We start from the raw sequence: 18170 nt of genomic DNA, 5'->3' as shown, positions 1-18170 counted from the left end.
GCCACCAAACCTGGGAGCCCAGTAAACAGGGGTGCTGCTTCCATAAGGCAAGGTGAGAGCCAGAGGCGGCCAAGCGGGCCAGGTGCCCTACGCAGCCCAGCCAGCCTGCTCGCCCCCTCCTTTCCCCAGTCTCTTGCGCATGCGCAGTAAAGACGTTCCCGTGCACCGCTCGATGCATATCGCAAACAGAGTTCCAGGTGGGTTCAGACTAGGGGTAGACAGAAAAGGTAGCTGCCCATCGCCCCCCAATTGTTGCGCCCTAGGCAGCTGCTCCTGGAAACTTTAAGAGCGACAATTCTGCTTTTGAAACTTGAATTTAAATTTTTTAGTGCAGAAAGTGCGTTGAGAAAGTCTACCTCAGGGCTGCACATATAAGCTTCATCTTTTCACTTCCAGGTTTGTATAATTTCAGATGTTATTGTGGCCACAGCTGCCCAGAGTTACCCATCAGCCTGTCTATTTAATCCCCAGCTCTGAGCCCACTTGTTGCCTGTTGGTCAAGTGGGCTTGTTTCTGGGTGTTCTAAAGAACAATTTTGGTTCTTGTTTATGAGTTTGCTGCATGATTTTAAGCCCATCTGACTTTGTTTAGTTCTGTCTTTACCAGGTCCTTCTCTGTTGTTTGTCTCTCTTTCCTGCCCCTGTGGGAGTACTGGATTCTTGTGAGGAGCATCTGAGGGCCAGGCCCAAAGCCAAAGGTGTCTGTTATAGGCACAAGAACACGCCGGCCCTAGACAGAAATCCAGATACTTCCCTTGGGTTTGGGTGACACTCACTTAACGCTGAACTGACTTTCTTGACAGGCGCAATCCATCAATGTCATGTTAAAAGGCAGCGGTTGCTGTAAGTAAGCAGGCTGTGATTTATGTAAGTGCACTTAATGAATACATTTATCAGTGCAGAGAACACTGACATAAAACAAAGAACAGCTTGTGTGAGGTGGAAATGATATGTGTTCTGATTAAAGCATGAACAATTCCACCAAAAAGCAATGACCTTTAATAATGCATTTGTGTGTGTAAAAAAAACAGAAAAGGAAATGTGAGAGCCCAATGCAAGTAACAGCAACTATAATTCTTTATCATGCAACTCATGAACTGCAGCTCTCAGCATGCTCAGCCAGGCATTCGTTTCAGGCATTGGTATTGGTTTTAGCTCCACATGATATAGGGGCGTAACTACAGAGGAAGCAGACCCTGCAGGGGGGCCCAAGAGGTATAAGGCCTCCATAAGGCCCCACCCAATTCATATATCCATTCAATAAATATAGGTTAAAACATGTCAATCTGTATACAAAAAAGTAATTTGCTGCGGGGCCCAGTAATATGTAATTCCGCCACTGCCATATAGTCTCGGTATAGTCTCGATTTTTTATTCATTATGGGTGTCTGTCCACTGTATTCATGTGCAGAATAGTATGGTGCAGACTAGTATGGTGCAGCAGGCTGGAGCCTGGAACTCTCAACATATCAGATACGCTACAGTATGGAAAAAAATCCTTTTTAAGTTGCTTCACACTGGGACCTCTCCTGCATCTCATTGGCAGCTACAAAAACTCAAGGTGGTTCTGCATATTCACTATGGAGCAGTTCACACAGGCAACTGTACCAGTTAGTAAGAGTCACAGCTGCTGTTACTGTCATGTAACCAACATAACACTAATGTTTTTAACCTGCAACGGTGTCATGGATTTGCTTCATGGATTTGCAATGATATCAATGGTATCCTGTGTATCCTGATATCATGGTATACAGTTGCATGATTTGCATTTTATCCTTAAATTGCAACAACCAAGTTGCATCAGATATGGGGGAACCATGAAGTGCTGAGCAACTTTCCTGCAAGAGATTTGCTTTGAGAGAGCAGTTACAGCAGAGACACACGTGGACATTCGGGGAGATTTAGTCGCCCGGCGAAAAGTTTCCTCTTCTTCTTGGGGCAACTAATCTCCCAGAACTGCTTTCCCGCCGGCTAGAGTGTAAATTGCCGGTGGGATGGCACTCGGATCGCTTTGTTTTCCTGATTGCTACACAGGCATGGAACTCATATTTAAAAATATGCTACTCTCCTACATACTTAAAGGGGTTGTTCACCTTTGAGATAACTTTTAGTATGATGTAGAGAGTGATATTCTGAGACAATTTGCAATTGGTTTTCATTTTTTATAATTGAAGGTTTTTTAGTTATTTGGCTTTTTATTCAGCAGCTCTTCAATTTGACTCTTAACCAATCTGATAACTAGTGTCCAAATTCCCCTAGCAACCATGCATTGATTTGAATAAGAGACTGGACTATGAATAGGAGAGGCATGAACAGAAGAATCAGTAATAAAAAGTAACAATAACAATACATTTGTAGCCTTACAGAACATTTGTTTTTTAAAAGAGAGTCAGCGACGCCCATTTGAAAGCTGCAAAGACTCGGAAGAAAAGGACAAATAACTATAAAAAATAAATAATGAAAACCAATTGAAAAGTTGCTTATAATTGGCCGTTCTATAACATAATAAAAGTCATTAAGATGAACCACCCCTTTAAGTACTTATCTTAACAGATCCAAATAAGAAATTGCCAGGCTGGTTAGATAGACACTCCTATAGAGTGCTATTTAGTAAGCAACTGAGGTTCATCTTTTGGAGGATAATGGGGGATAATGAAAATGAACAGTGCATACCATTTTTAATAGAGAATTTCACCGTACAAATGACAGCTAGAGTCTGAAAATTAAGATAGAAGCCAAGTGCCTTATCAAGCACATAACAAGATACACTGGTATTGCAGTGCAAACTTCCTTTATTGTATGTACTGTATGTATCTACTTATATATATATATATATATATATATATATTTGTGTGAGAAATAGCGACACTCACGGGACTTTGTATAGTGCAAAATAGATAAATCCTTTATTTGAACGAGTTCAAACAAAGGATTTAACTATTTTGCACTATACAAAGTCCAGTGAGTGTCGATATTTCTCGCACAAGTATCTATTCCCCTATTGCGGGCACCCAGGCATTTCCACAGTAAATGGTGTGCACCTTTTGGGACTAGTTTACTTATATATATATATATATATATATATACACACCCGAGCCATGAATATCCTGTATATGCGATCCTTATAAACAGTGCTTACTGATATAATTCCGCTCACACAAGTCACTGAAACTTGTGTACTATAATAAATAATGTATCTTCTCTTGTAAAATAAGAGGATATATAATAGAATATGGAGTTCTATAATCAGTATAACATGTGATGGACCTCCTCTGTAATTTATAATCCTATTTAATAAAGTTCGAAGTGTCTCTGTGTCCAGTCCCTGTGTCCGTGGGATTGCGCTACTGCGCATGTGCCCCACGGACCGTCTCTGGCGGCCCGTCTAGCGCCCGTTAATTTAACGGGCTTAATGTCTAGTATCTTTATATTATACAATTGGGGGTACATTATTCGCTATGTAATTAAATTGTCTCCTCATTTTACAGACAGAATATTTCTTTTAAATACAATTCACTTTTACAGTGGGCCCTTATCTGCTCAATGACAATGATTTGATCTCCCAGCCACTGGTTTAGATTAACCCATCAAGGTACAAGGGACTAGCATGCAATATGTTGCTTCCTCGCTGGCTGGCAATGAGTTAACCAATCTTAGAATAAACAGAAAGGAGATCGGTGGGAACAGCCCAGTTTGGCAGGAGCTGGATGAGATTTGGCAAAGCACAGTGTTCACCTCTAAGCTTATTAGCAGTGAAGCGAACACAGAACTAGACTTTCTGCAGTAAAGATAACATATTGTTGCTATGGTCACATCTCCCTACTGCTAATCCCTATGGGGCATTGCTCAATTCTGTCCCACAGAGACCTATGAAGCAGGCAGCAGTGCATAACCACAAGGTATAGGAAAAGCTTGCCAGGCTTTCACAATCATTTCTGAAGCAATGGCTACCTGTCACAATAAGGCAGTGTACTGAGCCACTTTAAACAGATGTTTCATTATCTTCTGTTCGTTAAAGAAGTATTCAAAAATCCATAATTGTTTCCTAGAGTAAAGAATGGGGTCCATCTTGTGTGACATTCCTGTAAACTACTGTCTCATTGGCTTGCATACACATATGAATACACATTCATTTGCAGTGCTCCGACACATGAACAAACTATAACGTAGACCAGGGCTGTCCAACTGGCGGCCATCCCCCCTTGTGTGGCCCCCCACCTACCTGCTGTGTCTGTTTACCATATGTAAAATTTAAAAGGTATCACTACAGAAATTAACTGGCCCCTGCATTGTCTAAACCTCAAATTCAGACTAAACACTTGTGACACCTCTTATTATTCTCACCCCTGAAGCCCTGTACTGTTCACACTAGAGACCCAGACTGAAACTGCCCACATTGTTCACCTGTTCACACTTCATACAAAATGCTAACCGGATAGCAGCACTGTGTCACTGTATGTAGTACATTTAGAGTGGTTCCCTCTCTTGCTCTGTTCTGCCTTCCATATGCTCCCTGCGTGTGCCCTGCCTATGTGTGCCCTGCTCTGCCTGTGTGTGCCCTGCTCTGACTGTGTGTACCATGCTTTGCCTGTGTGTGCTGTGTGCCATACTCTGCCTGTGTGCGCCATACTCTGCCTGTGTGTGCCCTGCTCTGCCTGTGTGTGTCATACTCTGCCTGCGTGTGCCATACTCTGACTGTGTATGCCCTGCTCTGTCTGTGTTCTCTACTCTGCCTGCGTGTGTTGTGTGCCCTACTCTGCCTGCGTGTGCCCTGCTCTGCCTGTGTGCCATACTCTGCCTCTGTGTGCCATGCTCTGCCTGTGTGCCCTGCTCTGCCAGTGTGTGCCATGCTCTGCCTGTGGAACATAAGCCTGGTATTTGTTCTGGGGCTTTGTTAGCATTTGAAAATAAATTGCCAGGAGCCCCTAAGGTGTTTAATCATGTTGTGGGGGTGCTGTGTTATCCAAAGGGAAGAGGAGGCATATATTTAAGGGTATGTCTTAACATGACAACTTTTTCACGAGTGATAACTTATATCCCTGCAGTGAGCACCAACCGTTTTTTTGGTGTGCTACCACAATTAATGTGGACATGATCTTGTGGTAACATGGGTGTGGTTTAAAAACAGGCTGGCTTCCACAAAACACTGGCTTCCATTATTGGCTGGAAAACTTTCAGCCCTTGGAACCACAGAAGTTGGACAACATTTATGTAGACTATAAAAAAAACTATTTATGCAACAATAAAAGTTACTTACTTAAAGGAAAAGTTAAAACTAAGCAAGCCTTATCAGAAAGGTCCATCTAAATATACCAGTAAACCCCCAAAGTAGTGCTGCTCTGAGTTCCCTTTCAAAAGAAACACTGCATTTCTTTCCTTCTATAGTGTACACATAGGCTTCTGTATCAGACTTCCTGCCTTCATCTTAAACCTCATTGCCCTGGGCAAGAGCATGCTCAGTTTGCTCCTCTCCCCCTCCCTTTTCTACTGTAATCTGAGCCCAGAGCAGGGAGAGACTCAGGCAGGAGGTGATATGTCACCATGTTTATACTGCAGCTCCTATCCTAAACAAACAGAGAGGTTCTAGAGCTTTTTTCTCAGGTATGGTAAAACATTCTACAGAATAAATATAGCATTCTAGCTTGCACTATTGCAGCTAATCTATTGGCAATAAAATGCCTCAGTAGCTTTCCTTCTCCTTTGCATTCTAATGCATTTGATAAATTAGCAGCACCCCAAATAAACATGTATTTAAATTTGTATGCAAATTAGCAAGTGTGCTGGGCACTATTTTCGAACACGGGGAAATATAATAAAATTGTAAAGTTAGCTACTGGTATAGCTACTGCTGTGGGTCATTGCAACTGGACAAGCCCTTAGCCTGTAAACTCTGTGGGACAGGGACTGATGTGAACACTGCATAATCTCTGTGAAGGCTAGGTAACACCTACAAAATGTAAATAAGGGATAATAGTAAATCTTTTGACTGTGTAGACAGCCATACTGACCATATATTTGAGATAAAGCCTCTGGTAGGAATGTCTCAATATTTGACAACTGGTTAAAGGGACAGAAAGATCTGCCACACTTACATTTTAGACCATGCCCATTTTATAGCCACATCTAATATTACCATGTTAATTAAACAAAATTTGCCAGGTAATGAAAGTTCGAACCAATTTCTGAGAGTTTTAGGGCAATATTTGTTTGGCTAATGAAACTAAAAGTCTCAGTTCTACCAAGAGACTTGTTTATCTTAAATAGTTACAATTGAATATTTGCTCATTTCTTCTTTAGAAGCATCCCATAAAATTGTGCTAGAAGCTGTGTTAGTATTTCATTCCCATTACTGTATGTATGTCACAGTTTATCAGAATGAGGTGGGTTCCAGTGAAGGATGAGCTGTAGTGGAGAGTGATGAAAAGTTCCTGGAGTACTGGAACCTAAACAGGGATTCATACAGCATTTATAATCTTCTAAAATACAGAATGGACTCCTGGAAAACCTGCTAGTTTAGTAATAATTTGATCTAGCATGGACATGTGTAGGATGCCTATATCAAGTGAATGTCAGCCTACCCACCATTTCTTTAAAGACAATATTTTCTGGTTAGTAATATAGGTCTCTTGGATGTTTCTTTAAATAACTGAACAGAAGGTTCCTTTTAATCTTAGAATTGAGCCCCCTTACACTGCATCACTTTTGTAAATATGCTGCTCTTTTTCTGAACACAACTGTATGTGTATTTTGATACGTCTGTGAGGCATTTCAATTAACACATTTCAACACATTGTGAAACAACTCTTGTTCAATTGCACCAGAAATAATGACTTTTTCCAATTACTTTCTATTTTCTATGTGTGACCGTTTTTCTAATATTGAAGTGTAAAGTGTAATTTTTCACCTTCTAAAGCAGCTCTGCTTTAGAACCCCCAAAACGGTTCTAAATTTAGACATTTAATGGATACATTTCTTATCTTTGTTTCATTACAGGCAGCTGTTAGAATTGATACAATAGTTCCTAATATTCCCCAGATACTGCTGGATTTCATTAAAGGCAACCGTTAGAATTGATACAATAGTTGCGAATATTCCAGAAATGCTGCTGAGAAATGTATCAACTAAATGTTGCAGGACAGGAACATTCAACTTTAAAACTTCAATTTCGGAAAAACAGTAAAAAATAAATAATGGAACGTAATTGAGAAAAGTCTATTTCTGGGGAGCAATCTGAATACAACTGCACTGAAAAAAGTGTTTGGAAGGTGAACAACCCCTTTAAGTTGTGAACTAGGGAACATTTACATCTAAAGCCATCGGCCAACCACATGCAGCTGTGAATGAGTCAGAGCAACTAGTATCTGCCTGCATACTCCAGAACCACACAACCAACATCCCAGGCAGTAGAATATGCTGTTTATCATCTAGAGCACAAGACAAACATGTTATTCCGTTCATGAACAGTTTTATTAAGCAAAAGAAAAAAAAACAAAAATGGAAAATATTCAGGAACATATCAAAACATATCACCACATTAAAAATACAAAACCAATTGTGGTTATCGCCGTTTTTGGAAGATATTCCCGCGTCCCATCCCACGGCCTCTTCCTCTCGCTGCCACTGGAAAACAAAAGTACGACATAATGGTGAAGTACCATGCATTATATATAACTGCACCGTCTGTAAAACATGGAAATGTTTGCACAGGCTGGGGTATACCTCTTCACTATTCAAGCCCAGAAATGCATTTTGCATAATGTAGCAGCCTATATTTTTTCTCTATAAAAGGAAGATTCACATTGTACCATGGAATCATCTAAAAGAAAACCTTGAACTAAAGTCAGAATATTTAAGCCTGTACAAAATTAAAAAGCTGAATTGTATGACCATGTTGCTGGTTAACCACAAAACACATTATTGGGTGCTTATTTGTAACTACCCTTTCTACCCAGTTAAACAAATGGTGTGTGCTATTGGTTCAAACTAGCTTTCTGCAACCAGAATCAACATCGGGCACAGAAAAGGCGGCAAAACCTGATAAATGTCTTTCTTAAAGGACAAGGAAAGGCAAAAAAATAACATCCCATTTTTACTTTCTTTAATGAAAAAGAAACCTATCTCCAATATACTTTAATTAAAAACCGTGTACCGTTTTTATAAGAAACCTGACTGTATACAGTGAAATTCTCCCTTCATTTGATTAAGCTTTGTGGTGAAGTAAGTTCATGCTTATGTTTAGTATACAGAATACAGCATTTCTAGCCTTATACTATTTTAGACTTTCCTTGTCCTTTAAATTGTAAGGTGAATATGCAGCCCCAGTGGCCATTTAGAGGAATGCAGATAGACAATTATCCCAGTTCAAGTAGCTGTCATTTTATAGCAGGTACTCAATCCATGGAAAACAAAAACAAGAATCTGAAGATAGTGTCTAATATCTAACAGAATAAAAGCCTGGTATTGCTAATGGAACCGGATTTCATGCTGAATCTTTGGGATTGTCTCAAAGTGGTGGGTACAAATATTGCGCCCAAAAGTATTTTCCTTCTCTCTTACCCATATTTTTCCCCTTTCTATTCTCCTTGGGCTAACAATTCCTTCCCCGAATATGAAGCAAATACCCATTTGTCATTTAGTTTGTACCTTAAAAGCAAATTTTCAGTAGGATTGGAGAATTGTTAATGAAGATCAGTAACTATTACAGATAGATATCATGTCTGCGTGTCACAATGTTATTCATTAACAGTACACAAGAAGAAAGAGTGAAAGAAAGGAGAAGACTAATAAAGTCATTGTAGGGTCGTAATCTAAATGAGATTTTACGCTACTACAGACCCTGCACAAATAAAACTCACCTTGGGCTTTGAGGATGGCTGCTTTCCCTCTACCTGCACCCGAACCCTGGTTTTTATTCTTCATACTCTTTAACATGGGTGCATTTTTCAACATGTCTGGGAGAATGAGGAAACGGATTTTGCTGCCTCGGATGTAGACTTGCTCTAGCTGTGCCACTCTTCCATCCCTATACGTCACAGTGATGTTGGACATCTGAAAATCAAAATACAACAAATATTCATAGAAAAAAAAGTAACACTGGCTAAACACATTGCAATACTTGAGAAATTACCTGTGCCTTCACCAACCTCAGTGTCTATGTATATATGCATTGGGAATCTGATTATCACACAGGAAGATAGAAACAGAATAACTTGTTTTTTTGACTTGCTAAGCTCAAAAACAGTACAATTTAGATTTTTTTCCCAAAGAGTTACCACCAAGAACATTTATGCACAATAATATAATTGTTTGCAACTTTTCAAAATCCAGTATATAATTTCCATGTGTTACTTCAAGGGGTTGTTCACCTTTGAGTTAACTTTTTAGTATGATGCAGACAAAATTCTGAGATAATTTGCCATTGGTTTTCATTTTTTTTTTTTTATTTGAGTTATTTAGCATCTCTCCAGTTTGCAATTTAATCTAGTTACTAGGGTCCAAATTACCCTAGCAACCATGCATTCATTTGAATAAGAGACTGGAATATAAATAGATGAGGCACTGAATAGAAAGAAGAGTAATAAAAAGTAGCAATAACACCACATGCATAGCCTTAAAGAGCATTTGTTTTTAGATGGGGTCAGTGATCAACATTTGAAAGCTTGAAAGAGTCAGAAGAAAGGCAAATTAAAAACTAATACAGACCAGCTGAAAAGTTGCTTAGAATTAGCCATTCTAGAACATACTAAAAGTTTACTTAACGGTAACCCCCCTTTAATTGCTTATGAAAGCACCATCTGTCTGGTTACTTTTCCTGCACTTCTGGCTCTGACTCCCGAAACAATGTTGCAAGCTAGCTGATTAAAGCAGACTTAAAAAACCTGGAGATCAAACTACTGCTACATTGCTTTAAAATTAAATGAATGCATGGTTGCTAGGGCAATTTGGACGCTAGTGACTGGATTGCTGAAATTGCAAACTGGAGAGATGCTAAATAACGCAAAAAAAATTAAAACCTATAAACAAGAAGGAATAAGCAAGCACCTGTGTCAACTGTGATTACATTTACAACCAATGACTATTATAAAATGAAAGCTCAACCCTCAAAATAAATGCAAATACTATACTGACCTCTAGGGATATATCTAGGGCACTGCAAATGTTAAGGATTAAGTTACAGTTTAACCCCCCATTTTATTTTTTAGGGACCAGAAAAGGTGGCATAAAATCAGAAAAATATATAATGCATTATATATTGGTGGGACGAAAATGCAGGAAAACAAAATGGGGATTCAAAATGGTGGGTTAACTGTATTTGAGAATATTAGCACAATCTAATGGATAGGGTAATAGGCGTACTACATTAAGGAAATAGCCCTGCATTTTAAGTTTAAGCACCCCTGTAATTGAAGTGCAACATTGTATAAATGGCCTAATTCTAAGGCATTTTAAAGGGGTGGTTCACGTTTAAAGGAATTGTTTAGTATAAAGATAAAAAAATGTAAATACTTAGGCTGTGGAAAATAAAAAATGTTTCTAATATAGTTATTTAGCCAAAAATGTAATGTATAAAGTCTGGAGTGACGGGATGTCTAATAGAACACAACTTCCTGCTTTTCAGAACGCTTGGTTTCCACTAACTGGAGACCAAGCAGTAACCAATCAATGACTTGAGGGGAGGGCACATGGGTCATAACTGTTGATTTTGAATCTGAGCTGCTAAGGATCGATTGCAAATTCAATTAACAGTCATGTCCCATGTGGCCCCCCTCTTCAAGTTGCTGACTAACTCCGAGTTAGAGAGCAGCAAAGCAGGAAGTTGTGTTCTGGCTATTATGTTAGACATCCAGTCACTCCAGCCTTTTTACATTACATTTTTGGCTAACTATATTAGAAACATTTTTTATTTTGCACAACCTATTTATCCAGTTTTTATTTTTACACTGAATTGTTCCTTTATGTAAGCTTCAGTATGCTATAGAATAGCTTATTTAAGGTGACAGGCATTTTCTTTTATAGTTTTTGAATTATTTGCCTTCCTCAGATTGATCCAGCTTTTAAATTAAGTTTACAGTGAGAGCTGTGAAGGTGTGGAATTCTCTCCCTTGAATCAGTCGTACAGGCTGATACATTAGATAGCTTTAAGGAGGGGTTGGATGGCTTTTTAGCAAGCGATGGAATACAGGGTTTTAGAAGATAGTTCATAGTACAAGTTGATCCACAGACTAGTCTGATTTTGGAGTCAGGAAGGAATTTTTTCCCCTTCTGAGGCAAATTGGAGAAGCTTAAGATGGGTTTTCTTGCCTTCCTCTGGGTCAACTGGCAGGCAGATTAAAAAAAAAATAAAATGTTGAACTTGATGGACATGTACTAACTATGTTACTATGTAAATGGAGGCCACTGACCCCATTTAAAAAAAAAAATGCTTTTTAAAGCTACAAATGTAATGTTGCTGCTAGTTCTTTATCACTTGTCTTTATTACAGTCGCTTATTCAAACAAATCATGGTATAAAGAGTTAATGCTACAATCAAACACAAACATGGTACGAGGGAAATATGTTCTAGGTGCACTTGCTATTAAAAGATTAAGAATGACTTGCTGATTGTACTTACTTGGCAGTTCATATTATCTTCTGCTTCAATCAATTTTCCCCTGTACACCTCTCCAGTGTTGGTTTCACACGTCACAACGTGGCCTTCAGCCTCATGAAGAACTTTAATTGGTACCCCGATAGACATATTGACAGCTGATGGAAATTAAACTGGAAATGAAGAAGTCAAAATGAGCAGGAAGGGAAGAAAACATACAAAGGATCTGCAAACAAATTTACATTCAACTAAAAATCCTTAAACAAGATGAAAAACAAACCTAATCCGGGGATAAATAATACTGAACACATGCCAATGCGTTGGTAATAAGCATTCCTTATTATTAGGTGATGGTGGGAGAACATTTTCCCTGTAGTAGCCAAAGCATATAAGAGAGTAGCACAATCAATGGCACATACATCAAACCTACAAATAGACAGGGAGAGTATTTTACAAACCACAAAGTTATCCTTGCCCAGCAGTAATATTTTTGTACTCATATATACAGCTGCGATATTCACCTGCCTAGCTGTAAGCACATATTGTGTTATATCTACCGCAACTCTACTTTTACTGGCAACTCCGTCGACCTGGCAAGATCCCTTAGCAACAGTAGTGAATACACGGATACATACACACACACACTATTATCTGCAGTTGGGGACTGAATTTTAAATTTTTTTTATTTTGTTTTACAATAAAGAAATAGAAGAAAATCAAGTTACAGTTGCTGTTCCTGTTTTCCATGAGTAAGCACTGTTTACAATTTAAAAAACAAAAAAAAAGTCAATAAGGCTGTGATGCAGATTACAAATATTGTTTGATAAAAAGGAAAATAGAACGCCAATAGTAATAGTATAGAAAAGAATAGACACAAATGGTACAACATTAACCAAGAAAATGTATCCGTAAGGGGGTGCATAACTGTTTATAATGTTATCTCATAGGGGTTTTTATTGTTTTATTTTTTGGGGAAAAAAGCAAACCTTGGGTTGACTATGAAGATTTTCATTCATCCAGGTCATGGTATATCTAGTATAGGTAAATCTAAAAACAACTGGACTTGCTGAGTAATCAATGAAGATGTTTCACTACTCATCTGAGCAGCTTCTTCAGTTCAACTTGGGTTTCTGTTCTTTTTTTTTCTTTATTTTATCCTATTGCTGTTAAGCCTCTATATTGGATCCAGGCCCCCCCAGATTTTATTGCAGGAATGCAAGTCGCCTTTGGCAGCTGAGGAGAGCCTTTCCATGGCTAAATAGTTTTCTAGTCTGTTTTTTACTTCCTGTATGTCTTGTGATTTGGCTTTCCATGCTTTGGCAATTGTCTGTTTGGCTGCTGTGAATATACGGCCTACTAGTTGCCGAACCCATTTGTTTCCTCCCGCAACTCACCCATGTAGCAAAGCTTCTAGGGGGGATTTCCTAAGTATAAGCCCTGTTACACTTGTTATTATGTATACTCTGGCTCAAAATCTGGTAGCTTTAGGGCAATGCCACCAAATATGAATAAATGAACCCGTCTACCCGCAACCCCTGAAGCATGTTAGTGAGGTGGAAGGGTACCATTTTAATAGCTTTTTGGGGTGGCCCCTCAAGATCTTGCTGGGGGTAGAACAATAAAAAGAAGGGCCACGTCCCCAACTTAAGATAATAGTGTGTGTGCGGATCCGTGAATTCACTACTAGTTGTAAGCACAGCCACAACCCCAGAAACTCAGGCACAACATCTCTGATAAATTCACTTTAGTGATGTTTGAAGAAGATCTTCCGTTTTTAGTCTGACGTTTCTAATTAGAACAAGGCTGAGGAAAGGCCTAAGCATAAAGAAGTACATGGCTAGCTGTATATAATTGAATCTGGAGAGACATTTTCAAGTTGAAATGCATTCCTGAGAAAACTCCATACAACGGCACTAAGTGTGAAGACATGTTGCAGCAGTGAGTGCAAAGCAGACACTGATACACAGACAGATACAGACAGATACACAGACAGATACAGACATGCCCCAATGCCTCCCCGACATACGCGCGGTTTTTGTGAAGCTTAATCCACACAAGTGGGCGCGATAGCCTTAATGAATGGGATAACCGGGCCTACAGAGAAGAGTGCGCGCCCCGGACTAAAGCAGAAATATGTCCCGACAAAATGAGCGGGATTATTGCGTCCGGACTCCGCTTGTAACCGCACTAGCAAGACAATATTTACAATGAATCACTACTCCCTCCCATACAAAACAGCCGAACGCGCAGCACAATTGCATCCCCAAGATGCACCAACCTAACTGAGAGCGAGGAAACAAGACCTTCAACCCTCGGCCTTCTGCAAAAGCGCGGACTCAACTTCTGTTTGTATTCCGTGTCACTTACTAGCGTGGCTCTGCTCTACGATCTAATGGCGTCCCACAATGCACAGCGAACAGGAAACAAGTTCTCTTATCTCCGTCCCTTTTCCCAGCTACTGCGATAGCACAAAACTTCCGGTGGGAAACAGATATAGGTAGCGGCTAGTTCCTAGCCTCGGAAATTCACGGTCATGTGATCCTACCATTCCACTGCGGCTTACCTTTTCGTGAGCGGCAAATTCAAACATAGGAAAGTGCTAATGGGTTCTAGTGGCGGCTGCGGACTCTTGACAGGACCTGCAACTAAATTCCCAGTGTTGCCAACTTGTATTGTAGGTTTAGTACAGGTTGTAACCTCTACCTCAGGTTTTGGGCCAGTTCATGGTGTCGCTGGATGTTTGTAGGGATTGAAGGGGTCGCTGCCTCTGAATTTCTGTGGGGTGAGGGGGGGATCACAGTGAATTAATGTCAAGTAGACTCTATTCAATATTTAGACACCCAAATGCAGCTACAAGATTGTTGTTGGAGCTGTGTTTTTTTTACCATTACTCTCGCACTATTACGGTGCAACAATGGCAAGATAAAAATGAAAGGCAAGACATAACTGACACGTCTATAATAATATTATATTCATTAACCATAAACAGCTTTGCTTTTCTGCTGTGCACTGAAAGTCTCCCTTAAAGGACCAGTAACATCAAAATTTTTTTCTAAAAAAATTGTTAGAATACAATGAAAAAAAACACCAGGACAAGTTAAACTTTTAAATTGCAAATCCTTTATTAAGGAATAACTTACTGAAACTCGACTTCCTGTCCCCTACAGAAAAGGCGACACGGCGACCATCCATACTGCGATGCTCGATTTCTCCTCCCTGGGTATTGTAGTGACAGCGTGTGAAGGAGGCTGAAGCTGTAGGAGCGTTGGCAGGGTTTGTTCGTCTCCCCAGTCCATGTCTCCTGCACTCAGCCCTCATGGTTCAACATAGAGTTCGGACAGCAGCAGCATGTCGAGCGGCAGCCCCCACAGTATCCCGTCTAACAGGTCCGTCAATCTGGAGATTGCAGAGACTCACCACCCGCACCAGCACCACAGCCACGGCTTCAGCGTGAATATGCCTCTTCCTGCAGTGTAGCTTTCCTGTGAAGCACATGCGCTGCTGCGCACCAGTGACCCGTCTAGTCTTACACAGGAGCCGAATACTCGGGAAGATGCACCAAAGTACTTGAACAACTATACATTGGTGATATAATAACACTCGCCCCCCGTCAACCACCGATACCGTATCACCCCCGTTTCCGCCCCAGAAGGGCCCGCGCCCTACAGGAAAATACTATTAATGAGGCGCCATGGTCACCAGGTACCTGTAAGGAGCGCTTACATAGTGCTAACAGAAGCGGCGAGTGGCGGGGGAGCTCTAAATAACGGCCGTGTATCGGTGGTTGATGGGGGGCGAGTGTTATTATTTCACCGGTGTATAGTTGTTCAAGTACTGGGTGTTATCTGCACTTTTGTGCATCTTCCCGAGTATTCGGCTCCTGTGTAAAGGTGGCCATACACGGATAGATCCGCTCGTTTGGCGATGTCGCCAAACGAGCGGATCTCCCTCCGATATGCCCACCTTGAGGTGGGCAATATCGGGCTGATCCGATCGTGGGCCCTAGGGCCCAACGATCGGATCCTTCACGTTCGCAAACGGGCGGTCGGATCGCGAGACCGCATCAACGAACAGATGCGGCCGCGATCCGACGGGATTTTTAACCCCATCCGATCGAGATCTGGCCGACTTTCGGCCAGATCTCGATCGGGGAAGCCCGTCGGGGGCCCCCACACACGGGCCAATAAACTGCCGACTCGGTCTGTCGGCAGCTTTTATCGGCCCGTGTATGGCCACCTTAAGACTAGACGGGTCACTGGTGCGCAGCAGCGCATGTGCTTCACAGGAAAGCTACACTGCAGGAAGAGGCATATTCACGCTGAAGCCGTGGCTGTGGTGCTGGTGCGGGTGGTGAGACTCTGCAATCTCCAGATTGACGGACCTGTTGGATGAGATACTGTGGGGGGCTGCTGCTGTGGTTCAACTCTATGTTGAACCACGAGGGCTGAGTGCAGGAGACATGGACTGGGGAGAAGAACAAACCCTGCTCCGCCAGACAACGCTCCTACAGCTTCAGCCTCCTTCACACGCTGTCACTACAATACCCAGGGAGGAGAAATCGAGCATCGCAGTATGGATGGTCGCCTTTTCTGTAGGGGACAGGAAGTCGAGTTTCAGTAAGTTATTCCTTAATAAAGGATTTGCAATTTAAAAGTTTAACTTGTCCTGGTGTTTTTTTTCATTGTATTCTAACGAATTTTTAAAAAAATTTTTTTGATGTTACTGGTCCTTTAATGGACAATAATGTAATGGACAACTTGGGAACAATAAATTGTATAGAAACTGTTGCCTTGCTGTTTCATGAGCTGACGGAAAATGTGGAGCGTCCAGTCAAGTAATAGAACATGGGATAATGGTAATGAGAGGGACTTTAAGGAGAGGATCGTTGCCCCTAAACCTTTTTAAAGGACCAGTAACATCAAGTTAGCTTAAAACTTAATTCCCCCCAAACTTCTATATAAGTCAGGCTTACTCTCCCCTTTGGTTTTCTTTTTAAATCCTGAGCTTCAATCTGACTTCCAAAGTGCTTCATAACAGAATGTGAAATGGTGACGGCCACTTGAATTCCTCTGTGTGCTGAACCAGAAGTCAGCTTCACATGGATAATCTAAAGCACCTAAGCTTTTTTTTTTTTTTTAAGCAGCATCTGCAGTTCAAATGGTAATATTGTGAGCATATATATTAAAAGAACAGTTCCGTGTAAAATTAAAACACTGGCTAAATAGATAGACTGTGCAAAATAAAAAAATGTTTTCAATATAGTTAGCCAAAAATGTAATGTATAAAGGCTGGAGTGATTGGATGTCGAACAGAATAGAACAGAACCCAACATCCTGTTTTTCAGTTCTCCCACTCTGAGTTAAGGTGGCCAAACACGGCCAGATTAAAGCTGCTGATATGGGTCCTTTAGACCGATTCGGCATCTTATCTGCCTGTGTGTGTGGACTCCCAATGGGTCCCCCCAATCGATATCAGGCAGATATAGATCGAGCAAGTTTGATTTATTTCTTTGATCCAGGATCGCATCGGCTAGTTGATGCGGTCCTGTGACCCGTTGGCGCCCATTAACAGCATTGTAATCTGATCGTTGGGCCCCAGGGCCAAATGTTTGAATTAACCTGATATCGCCCAGCCATTAGTGGGCATATCGGGTTAAGATTCACTCGTTTGGCGACCTCTAATAGTGTATGGCCACCTTTAGTCAGCGACTCTCTCTGGACATGAGTAACTAAGTGCTTCAGTGAGTGCTTCAGAACAGGCCCCTGCAGCTTTCACTGTGAGCAGAAAAACCTCTGTACCTATGTGTCTCTCAAAAGCTCACTGACAGCTGCTAACACGGGTGGGGGAGTAGGGCCCTGAGAGTAATCCCGGTGGGCCCCGGACCCCCAGCCCGACAACATATGTAAGGACACAGCCTGCCGCTTGGCATGTAAAGTCAAATGTGGTAATAACTAAGCTGGTATGCAAGAATATGATTGAAAAAATGTTATTTCAGATACTGGAGCATACAACTACCAGCATCCTCCCTGCTAGTGCAGGAATATGTGGAAGTGCCACAACAGGATCAAACTTTTTGTTTTATATGTGACATTTGGTATTAAAGTTACACTTCCTACGCTAAATGCAGAACCCCCTGTACCCCCTCAGTGGTGGCTCCCGTTACTGCCTGAGAGATCTCTGTATGTCTCTAGCCATTGCTAAAATACCCAGCAGTCCCCGTGATAACTAGTAGCTGAGCTGTAGTTCAGTTACAGACAGAGATCTAAGCAGGGCCGTCATTAAATGGGGACAGGGGGGGGTCCAGTCAGGGGTCCCAGGAGATCTGATTGGGGCCCTGGTTCTAAAGCTGCTTATGTTTATAGTTTATTAGTGTTGTTTCAGAATGTGCAAGTTTGATATGTATGCGATTGGCTGTCAGTTACTGGGATATCATGCCTTATCTCTGTGACATCACTCCCAGCTCAGCTCTGATTGGCTGAAAGCTGCAAGGAAGGTGATCTAACGGCTCAGGTACAGGTGACCGGTATTTCATTTCTGGATTCGGAGGTAAGTGCAGCAGATCCATACACGGGAACAGGGGGGCA

General features: G+C 41.1%; 1 protein-coding gene across 3 annotated transcripts; it reads right to left on the bottom strand.

Moving 5' to 3' along the window:
* Positions 1–7447: 7447 nt before the first annotated feature.
* On the bottom strand, positions 7448–14021 carry snrpd3.S (small nuclear ribonucleoprotein D3 polypeptide S homeolog). 3 transcript variants are annotated; one of them, XM_018232649.2, is made up of 4 exons: positions 13865–14021; positions 11611–11759; positions 8855–9047; positions 7448–7619 (listed from the first exon to the last, which is right to left on the bottom strand). In XM_018232649.2, the coding sequence occupies exons 2-4, from the start codon at positions 11734–11736 to the stop codon at positions 7558–7560; spliced, it is 381 nt and encodes a 126-aa protein (XP_018088138.1). In that variant the 5' UTR covers positions 11737–11759; positions 13865–14021; the 3' UTR covers positions 7448–7557.
* Between the last annotated feature and the right edge of the window lie 4149 nt (positions 14022–18170).

This window comes from Xenopus laevis, chromosome 1S, assembly GCF_017654675.1.
Source record: "Xenopus laevis strain J_2021 chromosome 1S, Xenopus_laevis_v10.1, whole genome shotgun sequence".
In the NCBI taxonomy this organism is placed as follows: Eukaryota; Metazoa; Chordata; class Amphibia; order Anura; family Pipidae; genus Xenopus; species Xenopus laevis.
The sequence above is the reverse complement of the archived record's forward strand: the minus strand, read 5'-3'. Positions and strand labels throughout refer to the sequence as shown.